General features: G+C 33.9%; 2 protein-coding genes across 3 annotated transcripts; one reads left to right on the top strand and one right to left on the bottom strand.

The window, feature by feature from the left end:
* Positions 1-383: 383 nt before the first annotated feature.
* LOC128168924 (ras-related protein Rab-34-like) lies at positions 384-12,745 on the bottom strand. Of its 2 annotated transcripts, none has more exons than XM_052835088.1 (10): positions 12,474-12,745; positions 12,051-12,140; positions 10,678-10,769; positions 9,639-9,704; positions 9,240-9,341; positions 8,740-8,804; positions 7,153-7,280; positions 5,713-5,803; positions 4,737-4,853; positions 384-3,899 (listed from the first exon to the last, which is right to left on the bottom strand). In XM_052835088.1, the coding sequence occupies exons 2-10, from the start codon at positions 12,117-12,119 to the stop codon at positions 3,835-3,837; spliced, it is 795 nt and encodes a 264-aa protein (XP_052691048.1). In that variant the 5' UTR covers positions 12,120-12,140; positions 12,474-12,745; the 3' UTR covers positions 384-3,834. The 2 variants fall into 2 exon arrangements, with proteins under 2 accessions (XP_052691048.1, XP_052691049.1); XM_052835089.1 differs by having other exon boundaries at positions 12,518-12,745.
* An 88-nt stretch (positions 12,746-12,833) lies between these two features.
* Positions 12,834-18,679, top strand: LOC128168925 (60S ribosomal protein L23a-like). The gene is made up of 5 exons (XM_052835090.1): positions 12,834-12,965; positions 14,171-14,405; positions 15,965-16,141; positions 17,138-17,207; positions 18,614-18,679. Exons 1-5 carry the CDS (start codon positions 12,938-12,940, stop codon positions 18,626-18,628), a joined length of 525 nt encoding a protein of 174 aa, XP_052691050.1. The 5' UTR covers positions 12,834-12,937; the 3' UTR covers positions 18,629-18,679.
* Positions 18,680-22,143: the final 3,464 nt, after the last annotated feature.

The following is a 22,143-nucleotide window of genomic DNA, read 5'->3' as shown; positions in this document are numbered from 1 at the left end:
GCTAATGGTTTTGGTCGAAACTGTAGGAAAATAAACCAGCTATTAGTTTTGGTTGACACTATTTGACATTAAACCAGCTAATGGTTTTGGTTGACACTGTAGGACAATAACCAGCTAATGGTTTTGGTTGACACTGTAGGACAATAAGCATACTTATGGGTTGAGTTGAGGTCCTTCATCTCAGAGATTGTTGTACATCTGACCCTAGGGTCAAACCCCTCTAGTGATAAGTGGATGGTCTACTTTTAGATGGACAGAATAAAAGTAACAGTTTTTACACATAATCAAATAAACCTACAGAAATATATCAGTTTGTTAGCGTTTGGCTGTAATATTTAACTAATACAATAGTAGATGTCCAAAACAAAAAAAGATACTCAAAATACAATTATTATTTTGTTTTAATTCAATTTAATACATGTAAGCAAATCCAAGTTGACTAGCCATTGTGCAGTTCAAAAAATTTACATGAAAAAATGTTGAACTGCATAAGAAACATGCACAGATCAAATTACTTAAATGCATAGTGTGTAAAAGTGCTGTAAAAATAAATCATAAACAATGTTTAATGAATGTTACGACCTTCTTAAACACACCACAACCTGAAAAGGACTTTTTTTGGTGCATAAGAAACTTCACAACCCTATAAAATACTAAATATAACATACTTATCAAAATATAATTTAAATGAGAAAGTACATGTTTTATTAAATTTTAAAAGTGATTAACAGACCATGGGCAAAAATAAACTGTATAGCACCAATACATGGACATGTAGTCCTTAGAATAGTATTAAATACATGTACTTCACCTCAGAGATGAAACTCTGAAAACTCTAAAAAAAAACTGGAACAATAGCATGTATATAAAACTTTATAAGATAATTAGAAACCAGATTATTTTTCTAACAAGAAAGAGATTTTTTAAAACATTATATCATTTGAAATTTAGTAGCTGATTTTTAAATCATTTCCCATATTTCACAACCTTAAAAAAAACAAGTACAAAATATCAGTTATAATAAATCAGAATAATATGCACCAATCTAATATCAGAACCATCAATAAACAATCTGATATGGGGTAAAATGGACGGCTGTAGATATTCTATAGGCAATAACTGCATCAGAGATCTGACACCATTTATTAATATCAGATCAAGCACTCAAATCCAAATCACAAAAAGATTAATGAATCTCAGTAGCTTTGTACCCTTCTATCTAAAAGCAGAAAACTTATTTCAAAAACACAAAAATAAATATCAGGTCTAACGTCTAACCAGGTCATTTCCTTCCGAGCCTCAAATCAGATCGGGCTCCAACACCACACCATAGTCTTACCAAAGAGTTGTCTCGATTTTAAATACACTGTAACTTTTGAAAAATAGCAGTAAATAAATGACATTTTTGCTGTAGGTTTGTATTTCTAAAATCAAAAGAAATGGATAACATATGTCTACCCATTGCATGGTGGAGACAAGAGGCCAATTGGCCTTAACGGTCACCTGAGTAGCATATAACCCATAACAAACTTGTCGAGGAGTCTCATATATGCATTTAATTAGTTTTCATTCTGGAGTAGAAAAAATATAAATCTGTAATAACGAGCACCTCCCTGCCTGAAATCTTTCAAAACGAACTATGAAACCTATAATTTTGGTGAAAAACTTAAAGATCTGGTTTACAAAATCATGAACTCAGTTTTCCTTTCAGGTGTGTGGGAGTATAGAAAATATTTTTTAAACATTATATGCATTAACACCTATACATCCATTTTGGCCCTGCCCTAGAGTCAAAACCCATACTACAGGGGACATGAAATTAAAATTTTTTTGTAGAGGACTTCCTGGTAAACATAATTATGAAGACAGTTTTTCATAAAGATGTGTGAGAAAAGAGAAGAAGATTTTTAAACATTACCGGTATATGCATTAACACTATTGCCCCCCTCCCCCAAGTCCTGAACCCCTGACCCAGGGGCCATGAATTTCACAATTTTGGTAGATGATTTAGTGGACATCATAACAATGTATTCAGTTTTTTGCCCACATGTGTGAGAGTAAAGAAAAAGATTTTTTAAGATTTAATACATTTTTACTATATGGCCATACTGGCCCCACCCTAAGGTCCGAACCCCTGACACAGGGGCCATGAATTTCACAATTTTGGTTGAAAGTTTCATGGACATTATAATCATGCATTTAGTTTTTAACAAATATACATGGGAGTAGAGAAAAAGATTTTGTAAGATTTAATATTACATTCTTACTACCGGTATATGGCCATATTGGCCCCACCCTAGAGCCTGAACCCCTGACACAGGGGTCATGAATTTCACAATTTTGGTAGAGGGCTTCTTGGACATCATAATCATGCATTTAGTTTTTAACAAGTATATATGGGAGTAGAGAAGATTTTCTAAGATTTAATACATTTTAACAATATGGCCATATTGGCCCCACCCTAGAGCCTGAACCCCTGACACAGGGGTCATGAATTTCACAATTTTGGTAGAGGGCTTCTTGGACATCATAATCATCCATTTAGTTTTTAACAAATATATATGTGAGTAGAGAAGATTTTCTAAGATTTAATACATTTTAACAATATGGCCATATTGGCCCCACCCTAGAGCCTGAACCCCTGACACAGGGGTCATGAATTTCACAATTTTGGTAGAGGGCTTCTTGGACATCATAATCATCCATTTAGTTTTTAACAAATATATATGGGAGTAGAGAAGATTTTCTAAGATTTAATACATTTTAACAATATGGCCATATTGGCCCCACCCTAGAGCCAGAAGCCCTGATCCAGGGGCCATGAATTTCACAATTTTGGTAGAGGGCTTCTTGGACATCATAATCATCCATTTAGTTTTTAACAAATATATATGGGAGTAGAGAAGATTTTCTAAGATTTAATACATTTTAACAATATGGCCATATTGGCCCCACCCTAGAGCCAGAAGCCCTGATCCAGGGGCCATGAATTTCACAATTTTGGTAGAGGGCTTCATGGACATCATAACTATGCAGCCAGTATTTTCCTCACATGTGTGGGAGTAGAGAAGAAGATTTTTGAAAATTTGGCTTTTTTTTGCATATTTGGCCCCACATGTGGCGCCCCAGGGGTGGTAGAGCCATGGATTTCATAATTTAGATTCCTCTTACCATAGAGATGCCTCACAACAAAAATGGTAACAATCAGCCTTGTAGTTTTTAAGAAGAAGTTAAAAATGTAAATTGTTAACGCACGACGACGAACGAAAACAGATAGCAATAGGTCACCTGAGTTTACTCAGGTGACCTAAAAAATAAATACCAGTAAACTGTTCAAAAATGATATGAACAATTACATCAACTGTTGATACATTCAAAAACTTCTTATACAATTTACAATGTACAATAATTGTGTATTACATGATTTACATCTTCTGTGATAAACACATATCATTTAACATATCAACAAATCGGCTTTTACATAACAAAATAAATTGTTCCTTAGTATTGAACAGGTACACAATGTGCCTGAGATTCAATCAAAACAAAGCATATCAAACTCTAACCCAGAATTTGAATCTTGTGTATACTAATACACCATAGGTGTAACGTGTTAATCTGTATCTGTCTGCATACATATCAATACACATCTACCAGGGTTTCTGTGGTGTATTGTGACATCAATGGAAGAACAAAACGTATCTATGTTTCGTTTTGTACAGTAATGTGTGGGAATGAATCAATGTGCTGTAGTCAAGGAAACAGTCATCATTTAACAATATCACAAGAGTCTTGTTAGCTGGACTACAGGAACAAAATGGTGGGATCACTTGGCTAAGCATTGCAGCATTTTATAGACTTTTTCCTTTTTTCTTCATATAAGTCATTTTTCTCCATTTCTGAAAGAATGAAGAAAAGGGTAGAAAAAGAAAAAAGTGATTATCAGTGTATAGTCTTGTTCATGGATCACTTCAGTGACTCGCCAGACTCACATTGTCATATTATCTTAAATATATATTGAAGTGTAATTTCAAAAGCAATAAAGAGGGCCCTGAACCTTTTTTTTATTCTAATATGCCTAATCCTGATTTACAAAATTACATGTTCTAAAAAAATTGCACCATGGGTAATGGTTACAGAACAGATTATTTCCAGACATACTTTCAAATATTTGTTTCTGTAAATCATTTCCAGAAACACATACTGATTCAATCCCTTCTAGTAATTCATACTAATCAAATTGTTTCCAATCATACTTACTGATTGTAATACTATGTTGTATTATAATTTATATATAATTTATTAGACCCTTGACATCATAATTTAATGTAAATATGTTATTGTACCTCATGTACCATTGTATGATAATGGTTTGAGAGAATAAATTGAATTGACTGATTGATGAAGTCATTTCCAGTAATAATTACAATTTATATCATTTTCAAAAATATTTACTTTTAAGTTGTTTTCAGTAATACTTACAAAATAAATCCTTTCCAATAGTGCTTATCAATTAAATCATTTCAGATAATACTTACTGATTAAATATTACCAATAATAGTTACTGATTAAATATTACCAATAATAATTACTGATTAAAACATTTCCAATAATAATTACTGATTAAATATTACCAATAATAATTACTGATTAAAACATTTCCAATGATAATTACTGATTAAATCATATCCATCAATACTTAATTACTGATTAAAATGCATACCAACAACACTTACTAATTAAGTCATTTCCAATATGTTTTGTCTGTGTTGGACTGGACTCTAGCTCTCTGAGCACAGCTGCCTCAAATGTCAAACATACAACTCGAAAAAAATAGTCATTCACATTCTCTCCTGTAAACAAATAAGAGGACACAATTCAAGCATAAAGCGATGATATGATGCGGTTTATATTACTACAGTAAGGTTGAGGAACCAATAGATCCATGCCATTATAGGAGCCGACTGAAGCAAAGCCAAAGTTTATCTAATTCTTTTGATCTAACGGTCACCATTAGTAACACAGTTCTAAAAATTGTTTTCAGTAAACTGTATGGCACATTTGTCATGATTGGGGTCAATACTATGGGTGGCTGGAACGGAATTTCTTTGAGATGTTGTTATATATACTGAGGGTGGCTTCAACTGACCTAGTTTGGGAGATCAGTGCTGACGGTGGCTTGAGTTAACCAACTTTGAGAGATCAGTATTGAGGGTGTCTGGAGTTGACCTACTTTGAAAGATCATTACTAAGGGTGGCTGAGTTGACCAACTTTGAGAGATCAGTACTAAGGGTGGCTGGTGTTGACCTACTTTGAGAGATCAGTACTGAGGGTGGCTTGAGTTGACCTACTTTGAGAGATCAGTACCGAGGATGGCTTGAGTTGACCTACTTCGAGAGATCAATAATGAGGGTGGCTGGAGTTGACCTACTTTGAAAGATCAGTACTGAGGGTGGCTGGAGTTGACCTACTTCGAGAGATCAATACTGAGGGTGGCTGGAGTTGACCTACTTTGAGAGATCAATATTGAGGGTGGCTGGAGTTGACCTACTTTGAGAGATCAGTACTGAGGGTGGCTTGAGTTGACCTACTTTGAGAGATCAATACTGAGGGTGGCTGGAGTTGACCTACTTTGAGAGATCAATATTGAGGGTGGCTGGAGTTGACCTACTTTGAGAGATCAGTACTGAGGGTGGCTGGAGTTGACCTACCTGATTTAGAGGACACTGCCCAGTACTCAGCTCCCAGGGTCCTTGCCACTTCAGCTGCCCTCCTTTCTACATTCTCATAAGCAGCTGGGGACTAAAGAAAGTAGAAAATTGGCAAAATACAAAAATCAATAAATAGGTAATTTACAAGTTTACTATGTTTTTTATTGTATGTAAATAAAGTTAAAGTATATATTTTCAATTGAAACTATATATCCAAATAGAAAAGCATCACATAAAATGATACATAATTACAAGATTACTTCACAGGGGCCAAGCCCATTTTAACATTAATTTCAATGTATGGTTACATTGAAATTAATGTTAAAATGGGCTTGGCCCCTGTGTATTACTTGGTGGAAATCTTCCCATAGCTGAGATAGAAAAAAATCAGAAAATAATGGAAGACATGTGTTGTTTGTCCATAAGCTAGCAATCTTTTTCCATTACATGTACAAAATATGGCCAAGACAGGAATTATACGATTTTGTCAACTGAACTGAACTTGCCCAGATTACCTTTGGATGAGATCATGCTATGCAAGCCAAAAGCAAACTTTTTGTATTTAAATACTGAAGAACTGACGGGAGTTGATTTTGTCAATGTTTGTTTACTGTATCTTTAAATCAATGATATGTTATTTTGCATGACAAGTACATGTAGTTTCTAATTTGTATTTGAATTACGCACATTTTTATAATATGAATTTTTGGACTTTTTCGACAAGAATGTCGAGAACCCCCATATGAATCATGTTAAATAATATTTAGAGTAAAATTAATTCAATCAAACTATGTATCAGTAATACAAAATATTTCTCAAATTTACGGCTGACACTGTAAATCTCCGACAAGCATTTACGGAGACAGCCGATCGTCCAGTTGAACGAGACTGTATTGAACTCTGGCGTAGGAAAACATACGACTACAAAAAATATTTAAATTGTTCGTACCATTTAAAATCTGACTATTTTCAAGGTATTTATAAATAAGTTTCCTTGAAAAACAAGGCTTTAGCATACATTACAACGAATTCATCAATCATTTTCAAGAACTAAGTCTTGTCAGCAGCGATGATTTGTGCTGAGGTCCAAACACTGTTTCACTTTTGGTTTGTCTGAGTAACTGCATAGGAGAGTTGATTGAAATCAACTCCCAAAAATAGGAATTTCCAATGCTTCTTCATTAGAAAGTTAATAAGTAGATAAAATACTCTTACCAAGGTTGTTTGCAATATAGCTATAAAGAAATAATTTCCAATAATACTACAAAGACACATTCCAGTAATTACAGTATACCCTTTTTACATGACTGTATGAGCTACACCTGCAATTCCAGAAATTTACAGGTAGGGAACAGACAAACTTTGTATGCTGGGGTTAAATTACTTGATATTTACAACCATCAACTTCTGTAAATTGAACAAAGCAACCAGTATACCGACCAGTTTATCCTTTTTGGTTCCGACCAGAAATTTAACAGGTTCGTCTGCATTCTCGCAGGCATCGGCCATCCAGCGTGAGGCATTTGATAAAGACCGCTCATCACTCAAGTCAAAAACTACCATCACAACTGAAAGAATAATGCACTCAGGTGTGTAAACAAATTGTCCTAAGTGCAGCAACTTTGATCAAACAATGAATCAAACACTGGTTTTGTAATCAATGAGTCATTTCACATTGTTATGGACCCTAATAAAGGCTGGTTACATGGTTGTTAATGTGATATATCTATTTATTGGTTTCAATGTTCTACATGTAATGTATCTTTCCATTTGGTACTGGTATATGGAGAAATATAGTGTTTTTAAGTGAGCTATCTAACCACTGGTTACATTTAGAGAGCTGACATGTACTACATGTAAAGTATCCAATAATTGATTACATGTAGAGAGCTGTCATAGACTATATATAAACTACATGTATCAAACTACTTGTTGCATTTAGAGAGCTGACATGTACTACCTGTAGATTATCTAACAATTGGATACATGTATAGAGAGCTGTTATGCACTATATGTAAAGTATCTTTCAACTGATTACATTTCAAGAACTGCCATGTTCATTGTATTTACATGTAACTTTCTTCCATTGGATACATACAAAGAGGTGTTCTGTATTTATATGAAATGTATCTCACATCTGGTTATCTGTAGAGAAGTATATAACCATTGGTTACATTTAGAGAGCATGCATTTTTAGATGTAAGGTATCTTACAATTGGTAATCTGTAGAGAAGTATCTAATCATTGGTTACATTCAGAAAGAATGCATGTTTAAATGTAATGTATCTTATAATTGGTAATGTGTACAGAAGTATCTTATCATTGGTTAAATTTAGAGATCATGCATGTTTAGATGTACATGTAAGATATCTTACAATTGGTTATCAGTAAAGAAGTACCTTACCATTGGGTAAATTAAGAGAGCATTCATGTTTAGATGTACATGTAAGATATCTTACAATTGGTGATATGTAAAGAAGTATCTAACCATTTGTAACATTAAGAGATCATGCATGTATTTACATGTAAAGTATCTTACAATTGGTGATATGTAAAGAAGTATCTAACCATTTGTAACATTAAGAGATCATGCATGTATTTACATGTAAAGTATCTTACCATTGGTAACATTTAGAGAGCATGCATGTTTAGATGTACATGCAAGATATCTTACAATTGGTGATATGTAAAGAAGTATCTAACCATTTGTAACATTTAGAGAGCATGCATGTATTTACATGTAAAGTATCTTACCACTGGTTACATTTAGAGGGCATGCATGTTTAGATGTACATGTAAGATATCTTACAATTGGTGATATGTAAAGGAGTATCTTACCATTGGTAGCATTTTGAGAGCATGCATGTGTTTACATGTAAAGTATTTTACCATTGGTTACATTTAGAAAGTTTGCATGTTTAGATGTACATATAAGGTATTTTACAATTGGTTATATGTTTTAAAAAAGTATCTTACCATTGGTAACATTTAGAGAGCATGCATGTATTTACATGCAAAGTATCTTACCATTGGTTCCTCTGTAGTAGGAAGCAGCAATACATTTAAACCTTTCCTGCCCTGCTGTGTCCCAGCTGAAATCAAAATGAAAAAAATCTTTGTAATGCCAAGGCGAACATAAAAAGAAGCATATTACAAACTTCTTACTTGACAGTTAAGAAACTTAATCATCACTGAAAATTTCTTCATGCTTTTTACTGAATCCCTGTAATGTGTAAGCCATTATACTTTTAGAATGACTGTGGATAGAATCCCTTTACTTACATTTGCAGAATCTCTTAACACTTACATTTGGAAAATCACTTTTAACTTACATTTGAACATTCACTTTACACTTACATTTGTAGACTGGCTTTACTTTTACATTTGGAGAGATGCCTTACACTTACATTTGTCACTTTACACTTTCATTTGAACATTCACTTTACACTTACATTTGGAGAATCACTTTACAACTACATTTGGAGAATCACTTTACACTTACATTTGGAGAATTGCTTTACACTTACATTTGGAGAGTGAACGGTACAGACAGCACAGAGAACTTCTCCACTTCAAAGTCCACGCCTATGGTTGCCTTGTAGTCCCGATCAAAGACATCATGGCAGAATCTGTTCAATCCAACCATAAGCTTGATTTGTCAATCAGTCAGTATCAAAACTCAACTGGGTAATTTTCTCACAGTTTGTACTTATGGTACTGAAACTAACTCTATAATTATGGACATCTTTGAATAGAGATGATGCTTGATTATGTTCCTACTATCCTTCTTTTAGAGCTTGTTGGGTTAATTAGTTATTGAATAAGCATGTTTTAGTGATTAAATCGTCACCTGTTAACTAAGATGGTGTTAATGATTTAAATTATCACCTGTTAATTAAGCTTGTTTTAATGATTTAAATCATCACCTGTTAACTAAGCTTGTTTTCCCAACAGAGACATCTCCAACCAAGACAGCTTTACAAATTTTCAACCTAAAAGTAACATATGGTTTACTATATTAGTTGGTTTTGTTAAATAGATTTACAAAAGAATGTCATAAAAAAGTAATATTGTGTGACAATGATAAAAAAATAAAGTCTTTCTTTTAACTTTTCAAATACATAAAGAAGGAGCAGTAGAAACAAAAAATAAATTTGCTGCAGGCAGAATCTGAACTTGCTGCAACTATTTGCCAAAGGTCTCATTTTTTACCTCATCTATCCTTTTAGCACCAACTTCCCTATTTTTTTTATAATAGCAAATCCTCAACATTTTTTGAGATACACAACACTAGTGCTATTTTCTATGTGTTACAGAGACAAATGTTGCCTCTATTGTGATCTAAACCTAGGCATGTACATCCAGCACTCTAACAATCAAGCTAAAGGGTTAACCCACTAGCCAGAGCTACATGTAGTGGGAATGGCATATACTTGACTCTCCCACATTGTCCCACTTAAAGGAAAGAGTCGTCCTGGACTCATCAAGAGTACGAAAACCTATGGAGGAAAGTACTAGAGACAATCTGTCGCACACATCAGAGAATGCTCATGTTCTAACTGTACTGATTTGCTGAATTGTGTCTGTATGCTTACTGTTTATATATTATTTCCTAAACAATTTTTTACATTGATTAAATCCAAGAAATGAAAAATTAGATTTGTATTTCCCAGTACTTCCCAGTTTAAAGAAAATCAGCAGTATTTCCCGGAATAGGAAGTACTAGTATTTCCCACTGGTAATTCCAAGCACCAGTATTTCCTGGAAAATCCTGTAGACCCAACGTGGGTGCCATATCTAACAGAAAAAAAATATTGCCTCTTCTGGGGTGTGAACCCACATCATCTGGCACGCACATCTAGAACTTTACCGATCAAGCTAAAGGGTTATAACCCACAAGCCAGAGCTAGTATAAATGCCATATACCTATCATTACCACATACATACTATTTTTGTTGTACCTACCCCACACGCCCTGTTCGATTTTCTCCACAAGCCTGTCTCACTTTTGGGTGAAAATTCATTTTCTGATATGGTGTCGCATCTGGATGAAATGCCTAAAGTAGTAACATTTGATCTTGTTTAACAGCAATCAATACAAATCAAATCATTCTATTAAAATCACAAAACAAGAACAGATCTATCTCATAAACAGTTCAGTGATTCTTTACTGCTCTTAGTAACACACCGCTGTCCAGTGATTGGGAAGGCCAAAAATGTCAATGGGACTATGGCCCCACAGTTATTGATTTTAATGGGCCATTTTCATAATGAAAGGGCCATCTATTTATTCATTGGGGCCATTTTGTAAAATTGAAATTATCAAGGACCGACCTAGAGCAAACAACTTCTATAAAATTTAAAAACTTAACGAACTGGTTAAATTTCATTTATTTGATGTGTTTATACATTTCACTGATGCAATTTTTGTTATGGTGTTTGCTTAATGATAAATAAAATCAGTCTCTGTACTTCTGTGTTTTTTGGAGGTATTAGTCAAACCCTTTGACCCAATTATTACCGTTATGTAGAGAATCTTTCAAACTTTGAAGATAACTGTAGGGAACGGTTTTTCTTATTATTTAAACATTAATTTTGCGAGTTATTAAATAATTACAAGTTACAACTAATTGTAGTATCGACACTTAAATAAATAAACATCGGTTGTAATTTTCAATGCAGTGTGGTTGCATCACCCGTATTTATAACCCCTACAGTAACGATAAGCATGGTAAGACAGTCGTGAGTTTTAATAATCACAACAGGGATTAATTGAGGCTGTGAAAACGTCTTTTCAATTAGATAATCATCATTTTACTGCATTTGGGGTTAGTTTACATAATTGAGAACTCGGAATATTGGGCGACTTCAAGTTCTCTTTCGGAGGAAATTCAGGAATAATCTACCACGCATAAAAGAGTGGAAACGTTTTTATTGGTTGTTTATTTCTGTTTTACCAAACACGACCAATGAAATTTGATGTTTTAAAACAAATGTATTAAAAGACGATTAGCTAAGTCGTACAGAGTAAATTTCCAGCGGACATCGCTAAAACTTTTATAACCGATGAGAAATTTGAATGCGCACTTCGGCGCGTAGAGTAATTGATCTAATGCGCCATTTTTCTCTTAAATGCGACTATGGCGCGTGGCGCAGGTCCTTCCCAATCACTGGCTGTCAAACATAAAACAATTGGTTTGATAGGCAAGCGTAAAAATCAGCTATAGAATGTAAAGCCTGCTTTTGTAGAATTCACAATAAATTTAAAAAAAAACAATAAAAAATCCAGGAATGATTGGAATGCTTCATATATTGAAAAGTATGAATTGACCACTCACCTGTGGAAATTTTGTAATCATCCTGTCTTTGGCCACGTTGTTTGTAAGAATTGTTCTTCCCGCTGACATCTTTCAGTGATAGCTGAATGTCTGGAAATAAAATTCATGATACATATGAAAGAATCATTGAGGGAGAAGGCTTTGTCAACCTAGATATGTAGATCCTAAATATTGCAATATTCACTGTATTTAATGTTTTGCTCGACTCCTAAAAAGGGTACATGGAAAGGAAGGCATTTAAAATAGCAAAATATATCTAAATGTAAACATTAATTCAAAATTTATTTTTAACAGGTTAAAAATAACCTTAATAAAACTTAAGAGCTAATTGATGCCTTAAAGCTAACTCTAGAGATTGTACTTAATGTAAAGAAATCACTAAAAGAAAATTTTGTTGTAACAGAATAGAATAAAACCACTCACATGAAGTATATCACAAATAACTAAATATATCTCAATCTTTTTACATGGCTTAAAATTTATGACGCCTGGAATTATGTATAAACCTCCTCCGGCAATCCGTTTATTGTCTCATCATCAAATCGTATTCAACATGTTCCACTCAACTATTTCACCGGAAGTTGCAGCTAGGAACGCCACCTTTAATCAACTCAGTCGTTGATTCTGTAAAATCTCTTCAACAGAAAAATCATGTCGATTTTTATATGTTCTGAAAGAAAATACATCAATAAATTTAAACATTCGAGATAGCCAACATGGACTTTTGTTTAAATAAAAATGTGACGAAATTCCAACGTACGAGGTACTAGGAAAAATATCAAGTCACTTGAAAGCTTAACAGAATGAGTGTCCAGAATCACCACTAAAAATAACACAGACGGAAACTCAACACGTGCTGCGCACGAATCGTTCTTTTCAGAATTAACATGGCTCCCAAGAAGAAGGGATCAGAAAGTATGGTCATAAAAATCTTCAAAAATGAATATATTTGAATTCCAACATATGCCATTTGATACAAAGACATTTGATCCTAACATATGTTATATTTTTAATGGGAAGAACACTTCTCAAAGCGGCTAAAACAAAGGATATTGAGTTAATTGAATTGTAACGAAGAAGTTAAATTAAACATCAGTATTTTTTTTATACCATGTACATAGGAAGGAAAATTTAGATTACAACTTTTTAAATGACACATTCTTTGATTCCGTGGTGTTTTTTTTTTCATTCAACGAGTTTTAAAGGATGTAAAAAATGAATAGTCTTTATCGAGTTTCACAATTTTTTTTTATGATTACAATGAAGCCGGTGTTAATTGGGTTTTAAAAGCTTTCATTGACACATATATAATATGAAAACCTTAACGGTATGACCGTTGGACAGAGCGCAGAATTAACACAGTGCAGTTTGTGTATTGTGGAACAATTTATTCGAAATGCACATTATAGGATCCACCTGTTTGCCAACTCAAATTATTAGTCAAAATTAAACTAAACGATGTGTGCTCAGTGTCAAGTATGATGTCATTTTTCATACGTAAAAGTCCAAGTTTTGTATTTGTAAATATCCAAATAGAGTTGCATGATTCCAATATTATTTCTTTCATAGTTTATTAATTTAACTTGTATGTTGACTACCAGTAATAAAATTGAATACTTTTTTCAGTATCTAAAAGATCGGATCCTTGATGTTAATGTTTTGATTTTCCGGCTGATGATTTTATAAGACATACGTAGGACTAGTCCTGTTTCTTGATTTGAGCACTATTTAAACTTATCTGGTTTTCACTTTAATTTCTTTTAATTTGAATTATCTTCAATTAAAACTTTGGAAAGTTTTTAATCGAGTTAAGAGGCAAAATTGATATGTACCAGTCAATCAATGATCGAAGTAACCATTTGAAAACAAAATAGCGGCCAATATGGCGATGCCCAGTGCTGGAAGAAAATATTTTAGCCCATAGTACCCCTGATTCAACTCTCTGTTTTCACTGATATATGTGTTACCATTAATCATCACTTCGCAAGGCAGGCTTTCCCCGCCTCTTGCTGCAATCGGTATAATGTGCGCTATGAGCAAAGATTTTTTTGTGTAATGTTATGTGCACTTATAAAGAAAACTACATGAAGCATGTTGACATCATTATTTATGTGTTATAGAAGCCCCAGCAGCCAAGCCTGCCGCCAAGAAGGAGGGTGGAGGAAAGAAAGACTCCAAGGCAAAGCCCCCAAAGGCAGCAGAGAAGGCAGTGAAGGCCAAGAAAGCAGTGCTCCGTGGAGTCCACAGCAAGAGGAACAAGAAATTCAGGCCCTCAGTTCACTTCAGGAGACCCAAGACCCTGTCCCTCCCCAGGGCTCCAAAATACCCTAAGAAGAGCGTCTCCAGAGTGTGCAAGTAAGTAGAAGAGATGGAGTTAGCAGATCTGTGTGTTATTGTAGGGCGCAAATTGTAAACTTTTGATGTGAGGGTATACCGATTCTTAAATAATTCAAGTTTACATATCACTGGAAACATTTCATCATATGAAAATGTTGAAACTTGTGATGTGAAAAATGAATGTGAGTGGTTGACTTGTAAGTTACAACATGTTAAAATTTTGACATTGATATTACCAGTATTTGAAAATTCATCAGCATGCCACAAAGTCTTTTGATTTAGCCAGTATGGCATGAAGGAAGGATATGGAACTCGCACGATAAAACAAAAATGGGAATTGAGCTTGCAACCTTATTTATGCATTAAACAATAGTATAAAGTTTTTTTTGTAATTAAATCTTTGTGTCTATATAGTGATTCATTTTGACGTACATCCTTATTAAAATGATTTCATTATATGTGCATCCCAAAGGATGCGATAAACTGAGAAAAGCTCATGTATACACTTTTTTTGTTAAGAAATTCTAGAACATCGATTGATCCTTTTTTAATTCACAAAATAGATGCTTGAAATGTTTCAAATAAAAAAAAACCACTACAAAAGCCCCAATCTCATTGGTCAGCACTTGGTGATTAACCAATGAGATTCATTAAAACATGACATCAGGGCGGGGAAATTGATGTCGATCACGATGCCACGGAATAAAACAAGTAAAATTATTCTCGAACCATGATAGATTAAGCAGGGGTTTATGAAAGAGTAGATAAGTGGCATTTAATCTGACATTAATTACAACAAATGGTTCATGCTGAAAGGAACGCTGATCCAGAATGTGAATTAAATGATAGAGGAGAAAACTGGAAAGAGTACCAGTGACAGTACCAGTGACGGCATAGCCTGCCTATTAGTATGGTCAAATTTTTGGTCAACATAAATGTATCGTGTCTGATATTCATGTTCTTTATGGAATAAAATATGAACTCATTGTTATTGGCTTGAACTCAGAGTTATGATTAAGAGGGGTCCTCTGGACCCCTTGAGATCATTTTCAAATTGAATCTCGGCCTATAAAAGAGTGCACTTTTATCTTCATTATGTTGTTCAGTAATTAAGAATCTTCAATAAGCAGTCAGGAATTCATCGCTAGATGATCATGCCTGCAGGCTTGTCTGCAATCTTCCAATGGACACTGTGTATGCTCACTGATTAAGAATATATGAAAGGCAGTTTTACTTATTTAGAAGCTCTTTTTAATTCTGAGCCGAAGCTAGTTCTTGATAATTAAATTTTTATAGAAAATACCAACTGTGTTATGGGTCATTGATCACTATAATCCGATATATATAGGCTAGTGTAATTTCACCAGATTTTTGGTCTTTCTTGGTCTATGTCACATTAGATCTGATCTGCACTGTTAAAATTTAAAAAAATCCAAACAATGTCTTTCTTATTAGATCTATGTCAATAAATTTGAACTTATTCTAGTGTTGGTATCTCATGGTCAGTCATGGACCAGATCAATTAAGTCTGGTGTATTTTTGAATGAGGTTGATATTCTAATGTTTGCATCTTTCAGATTAGATCGATTTAGCATTGTGAAGTTCCCCCTAACTACAGAGTCTGCCATGAAGAAGATTGAAGACAACAACACTCTGGTGTTCATCGTGGATAAAAGGGCGAACAAACCACAGGTCAAACAGGCCGTCAAGAAGCTGTACGACATTGATGTCGCCAAGGTCAACACACTGGTCAGGTGAGTACAACAATGATGTCACTAAGGTCGACACACCGGCCAGGTGAGGAATCTGTCCTCTATTTATCATCACTGTGAACGAGTCTGTTTATCATCAGTGTGAACGAGTCTATTTATCATCACTGTGAACGAGTCTATTTATCATCACTGTGAACAAGTCTATATCATCAGTGTGAACGAGTCTATTTATCATCAGTGTGAACGAGTCTATTTATAGTAAGTGTGAACAAGACTATTTATAGTAAGTGTGAATAAGACTATTTGTAGTAAGTGTGAACAGGTTTGAAGTCTTTCAGTTAAAGGGGCATGGTCATGATTTTGATCAAAAATTATTTTCCGCTTTTAATGTTTACAATGCTTCAGTAGGGCATTTCTAATAGGCAACCAAAATTTGAGAGTCATTCGGTGAGTTATTAGCTAGTTACAGAGCTTACAATTCTTTGCTATGTAAACAAAGCTTTTGTTTTCAAAATACATTTTGAATGTTGAAGTGAATATGTTAATCGTTAGGGACTGTTTATTTAATATTCTTAAAATGAATAAGAATATAGACAAATCAACTGGAAAAATATTTTTTACCGGTATATTGAACCTATGTAAACAAAAACAGGGCATGAGCATTGTTTACATTACAAAGAATTGTGAGCCCTGGATCTTGCTTATAATCTTAAATTTCAATATATCATTAGATATGCATTCCTAAAGCATTATGAATAATAAAAACAGAAAATAATATTTGACCGAAATCGTGACCATGCCCCTTTAAGGGAGTGAATCTTGCCTCATGTAGATAACTTAGTCGGAGTTAGTCCTATGCATTTACCTTGCTTCTTAATAGTAAATAAAACACCTACGCTAACAAAAGTTGTGGAGGATTCCAAGGTAAATTGTTTTTGACCTGTCCATCAGTCATTCCCTCAGTCTTGTTCTCTTATTATCACAACTCCTTTTAATAATTTAATTTCACATGATTTCTGATCTGACACGTTATTTCAGGCCTGATGGAGAGAAGAAGGCATATGTTAGACTGGCCCCAGATTACGATGCATTAGATGTGGCCAACAAGGTATGACTGCATGTGAAAAGTGTTCTTTAAATGAGATATTTGTCAATCTTTGAGGCTTAAATAATCAATTACATGGTTCCCGGGCCTGCCAGTATCTGATCTAAGGTAACAATGTACATTACACATATTTATCCTCAGATAAATGGAATAACATTTCTTTCATGTTCTCCCTTATACCTGAAAAATAAAAAAATAAATCCAGAATTTCTAACTGCATTTAAGATGCAGCCTTCAGTAAAACAATTGACATTGATAATGCTGGAAAACATACAAACAAAACATTTAATAGAACAGACTAGAATAACAAATATCAAATGACCCTTGGTATTATGTTAGGAGATAGCAATGGGTTTCATACCTATGTAGATTAGGAAAGAACAATTGTTTTACTTTAAATTAGGAACATATTAGAGAAAGTACTTGTTCCATATTGTATTTAAAGCTGCTTGGTCCGATTTTTTTGTTTTTACAGTATCAAAATTTTTTCCATACAAATCATTTATCTTGGAAAGTTATGGACTTTCTCCTATTTACACCAGCAGAATCAGTCTCCATTCAAAGTTAGAAATATTCAAAGTAAATAAAAATAATTTCTCTTTGGGCAAACGAAAAAACAAACCAAAATGCATCACGGGAATGTTTAGAAAATGAAACCGCTTGGTTTCGTCCCCCGAATGATTGGGGTTATTCAACCCGCATGCTATGCATCGGTTGTAAAGAAAGCAGACTTCAGAAATATTAGCGAACAAAACGTATACATGTTTATTTATAATTTTTCTGATCATTTCGACCTTTATTTAAAGCGATGTCAAATTCGTAATACAACCATACCTGTCTCGTCGTCAGGGGTGATATTTAACATGAGGCGAAATAACGCGGTACCTTTTAATGTCGTTTGTTTTGTTAGCAAATTTTGTACATATTTTTCTTCATTGAAATTTGGCATAATTGACGGGTAAAACTACTGCAATGTCTATTATTGTACATATACTAAGCATAGCCATTGGTTAAAAGCGTGCATAAAATTTGATATAAAATCGGACCAAGCAGCTTTAACAACATTAATAGATTTATTTAAACACAACTCAAATGTTTCATCCAGACTTGGGTGTTTTATGAAAAGCCTATTAAAACATTTTTGAATCTTAATGACTCTAAGAAGTTTGAAGATGAACTCAGTTTAAAGGAACATACATATGGATAAAAGATGTACATATTTAGGGATTTAGGGATTTAAATTTGAAAGTTGTGAGTTTTTAGAACAAAGTAAAGACCCTGTGTCTTTTGTAATGAATTAAAAAGAACAATATATATTTTTTGTATTAAAGTACATGTATAAAGAACCAAGATGTATTTGGCCATATTTATACCTCAGATTCATAATGTGATTTTGATTTTCTTTCCAGATTGGTATCATCTAAACAGAAAATCATTTTATGTATATATGGGGAAATAAAAAAAAAGAATGAAAATTGTTTTTGTTATAAAATGATATACATATCTTACCTGTATGAAGAATTGGGTGAGCGAATAACAGTACATCAACTTTTGAAGATGTGCTGGTACCGCTACTCTACTGGTCAGGAGTAAGTGGTTCAAGGGCTGACCTATCAACATTAAAACTTGCTGTTGATTCACTGAAATTAGTCTACTGGCATCTGGTCGTCATGGCTTGGTAAATGCAAGTATCAGGTTTAAGCATAGTTAATGCAAGTGCCAGAGTTTAGCTTGGTTAATGCAATTATAAGGTTTTTAGCTTAGTTAAAGCAAGTATTAGATTTTAGCTTGGTTAATGCAAGTATTGGGTTCTATTTTGGTTAATGCAAGTACATACATGTAAAAGGCTTTAGCTTAGTTAATGCAAATATCAGGTTATAGCTTAATTAATGCAAGTGCATGTATAAGGTTTTAGCTTGGTTAATGCAAGTGTCGGGTTCCATCTCTGTTAATGCAAGTACATACCTGTATACGGTTTTAGCTTAGCGAATGCAAGTATCAGTGTTTAGCTAGGTTTTTGCAAGCATAAGGTTTAAGCTTAGTTAATGCCTGTATACGGCTTTGGCTTAGTTTATAGTATCAGGTTTTAGCTTTGTTTATGCAAGTATAAGGTTTTAGCTTTTTTTTATATTAATTATTTTTTATTATTATTATAATATAATAACAATAATTATTATTTTTTATAATAAAATATACAGGTTTTGCACTTGTCAACCTAATTTAGGAAAATATTATGTAAAAAGTTTAATACCAAAATATTCCCGGCAACATTTTTACTTTCGATGTCATAACCTTTGTTGGCTCTGGATATCTTCTAATCACCCTCACCAGCCCCGTGTATAATGGTGGCTTGTTTACAGCTAAAAATAACCAAGACGCAATCCTCACGTGAATTGAACAAAATACACTTTAGGGTTAGGGTGTTGAGGAAAATGTTTGAGGCAAATAAGTTGTTAATCAGTCACTGAAGTAAAATACCTCAGGAATTTTTTAATATTAACAAAATCTATTACTACAATTATTTAATAATTCCCAAACTCCCTTGGAGCTACAGTTCTGCCGCAAGGTTAATGCAAATATCGGGTTTTAAACATAGCTTAAATGGTTAAGGCAAGTATCGGGTTTTAGCTGGGTTAATGCAAATATCAGACTTGCTTAGTCAATGCAAGTATCAGGATTTACATGTAGGTTGTTAAATGCAACTTTTATTTTTTAGCTTGTTTAATGCAGTATCAGGTTTTAGCTTTGTTAATGCAAGAATCGGGCTTTAATTGGTTCATGCAAGTATCAGGTTTTAGCTTGGCAAATGCAAGTAGGAGGGTCCATTATATCTCACTCCTCACGGCTTGATTCCATTGCGCAGATCTATGTTCATTATATTGAAAATGTGACATGTTCTATAGGTCCTGTGTGACTTGTACAAAACTAAATTTTGAGAGAATGATAGACTTTAGCATCAAATCGTGCAACTATATATTGCAAATGTCCGAATTTTCGAAGCCAAATATTGCGAGAATTTTACATCTGAAGCCATATATGTAAAATTTGACATCATTGCCCCCATGTTTTATTATGTCAAAATGATATTCCAGAATACATATCTAGGCAAACTGGATTAATCTTAAAAAATTCTTGATATTCGAAATGTTTTTATTTCAAATCAAATTGTAACTATTATAGAAATTGTCTATGTTAAGTGCAAAAAGGTCACACACAAAATTTATGCAGCTTAGTACAATTTTTTTTCCGTAATCCCTCTATTCAGTGTGAACATTTAAAACAATATTTCAAGAGAGTTTGCTTAATCGAAAATACTGACAACAAATCCTAATCGGGCTGAAATCGCATTTTAGGTGCAAAAAGGTCAAATTGAATTGGCCATATACATAACTCAGAGGGATGAACACTGACCTCCATTTATCTTTGTATTTTTCAAGTATATTTGTCTGCAGATTTCAATTATATACTTATCAAGAAATTCTTAATACAAGAACATCGAGGAGTGGGATACATTTATTTCTAATAATAATTTAAAATCTAATCCTGCAAAAATGAGGGCACGGCACACGGTCAAAATTTGTGTTATGACAAAAATAAGCCATATATAATGTTGAAAGTAATATCTCTATAAATTGGGCATAATTAAGGAATAAGGAATCATTCTTTGAGTACTATGAAGAAATTATTTCGGTCGGGGCGTGGTCAAATCCAATAAAGCCCGAAGTTTCACGTTTAAGCTTGGTAAATGCAAGTATTGGGTTTAGCTTGGTAAATATAAGTTTCAGATTTTAGCTTGGTAAATGCTAGTAGGCTATAAGGTTTTAGCTTGGTTAATTCAAGTATAAGACTTTTGCTGTAGCTCCATGGGAAATTTGGGTTAAAAGACCGTGTAGCCACAGTTCCATCCATGCAGTAAACTATACTGCGCACACGCAGGTTTTGGACATATATTAGTAATTAAGGAAAATATTATGTAAAAAGTTTAATACCAAACAATTCCTGACTTATTTTTATACTTTTGATGTAATGACCTTTCTTGGCCCTGGCTTCACCCTCACCAGCCCCATGTTGGATGAAATGGTGTCTTGTTTTCAGGCTAAAATGAAGACTGTCAATCTTTACGTGAATTGAATAAAATTAACTTTCCGAGGTTAGGGTGTTTAGGAAAATGTTTAAGGCAAATAAGTGGTTAATCAGTAGTAGAACTGTGATGTGTCGGGAATATTTTGGTATTCACAGAATACATTAACCCATCTTTTCAAGTTATGGTAATTGGGGAACAATTATGTTTGCTGCGGTAAAAAAGTTGGGGGTGGGTGGGGGTGGCCCCTCCCTGATGCTATGTGGCTATTGGTTAGGTCTAACTTTGCAAAAAAGTAGGGGGGGGGGGGTAAGCTCCCCCCCCCCCCCAGCCCTTAGGTTCGGACTCGTATACATGTGAAACAGAGGTTTTGAGTGAATGTTTTTAATGCAATACACATAAATTCGCTTAAGGTTACTTTCAATTTTATTCATTTTTGTCTTCTTTTTTAAATAAAAAAAGATCTCCACTATCCGACAACCGAACCCCTGCATGCGATAAACCTTGTGTAGACTGCATGTGTTATGCTCTCACCAGCGTTCCATAATACCTACACACGTTAGGTAAACTTGGATGACATTTAGTGATTTTACCAGAAATGTGTAGGACGTGACGAAATGACACCGGTACAGTTATATCGAAATCTTCTTAGAAACGTCCGAAAGCTACCCAAGGAAAGTCAAAGCCATTACAGACATTATATTAGACAGGTAAATACTTCGTATGATTGGCAGAATTTTCGAACCTGTAAATTCTAAAACGGTGTGCAAATATAAACGGGACTATTCTTTTTATTGCAAGACACGAAAACATTGAAAAGTTCAATGGGTCTATCGCCAATGTTTAACCCATAAAGGC

This window comes from Crassostrea angulata, unplaced genomic scaffold, assembly GCF_025612915.1.
Source record: "Crassostrea angulata isolate pt1a10 unplaced genomic scaffold, ASM2561291v2 HiC_scaffold_69, whole genome shotgun sequence".
NCBI lineage: Eukaryota > Metazoa > Mollusca > Bivalvia > Ostreida > Ostreidae > Magallana > Magallana angulata.
The sequence above is the reverse complement of the archived record's forward strand: the minus strand, read 5'-3'. Positions and strand labels throughout refer to the sequence as shown.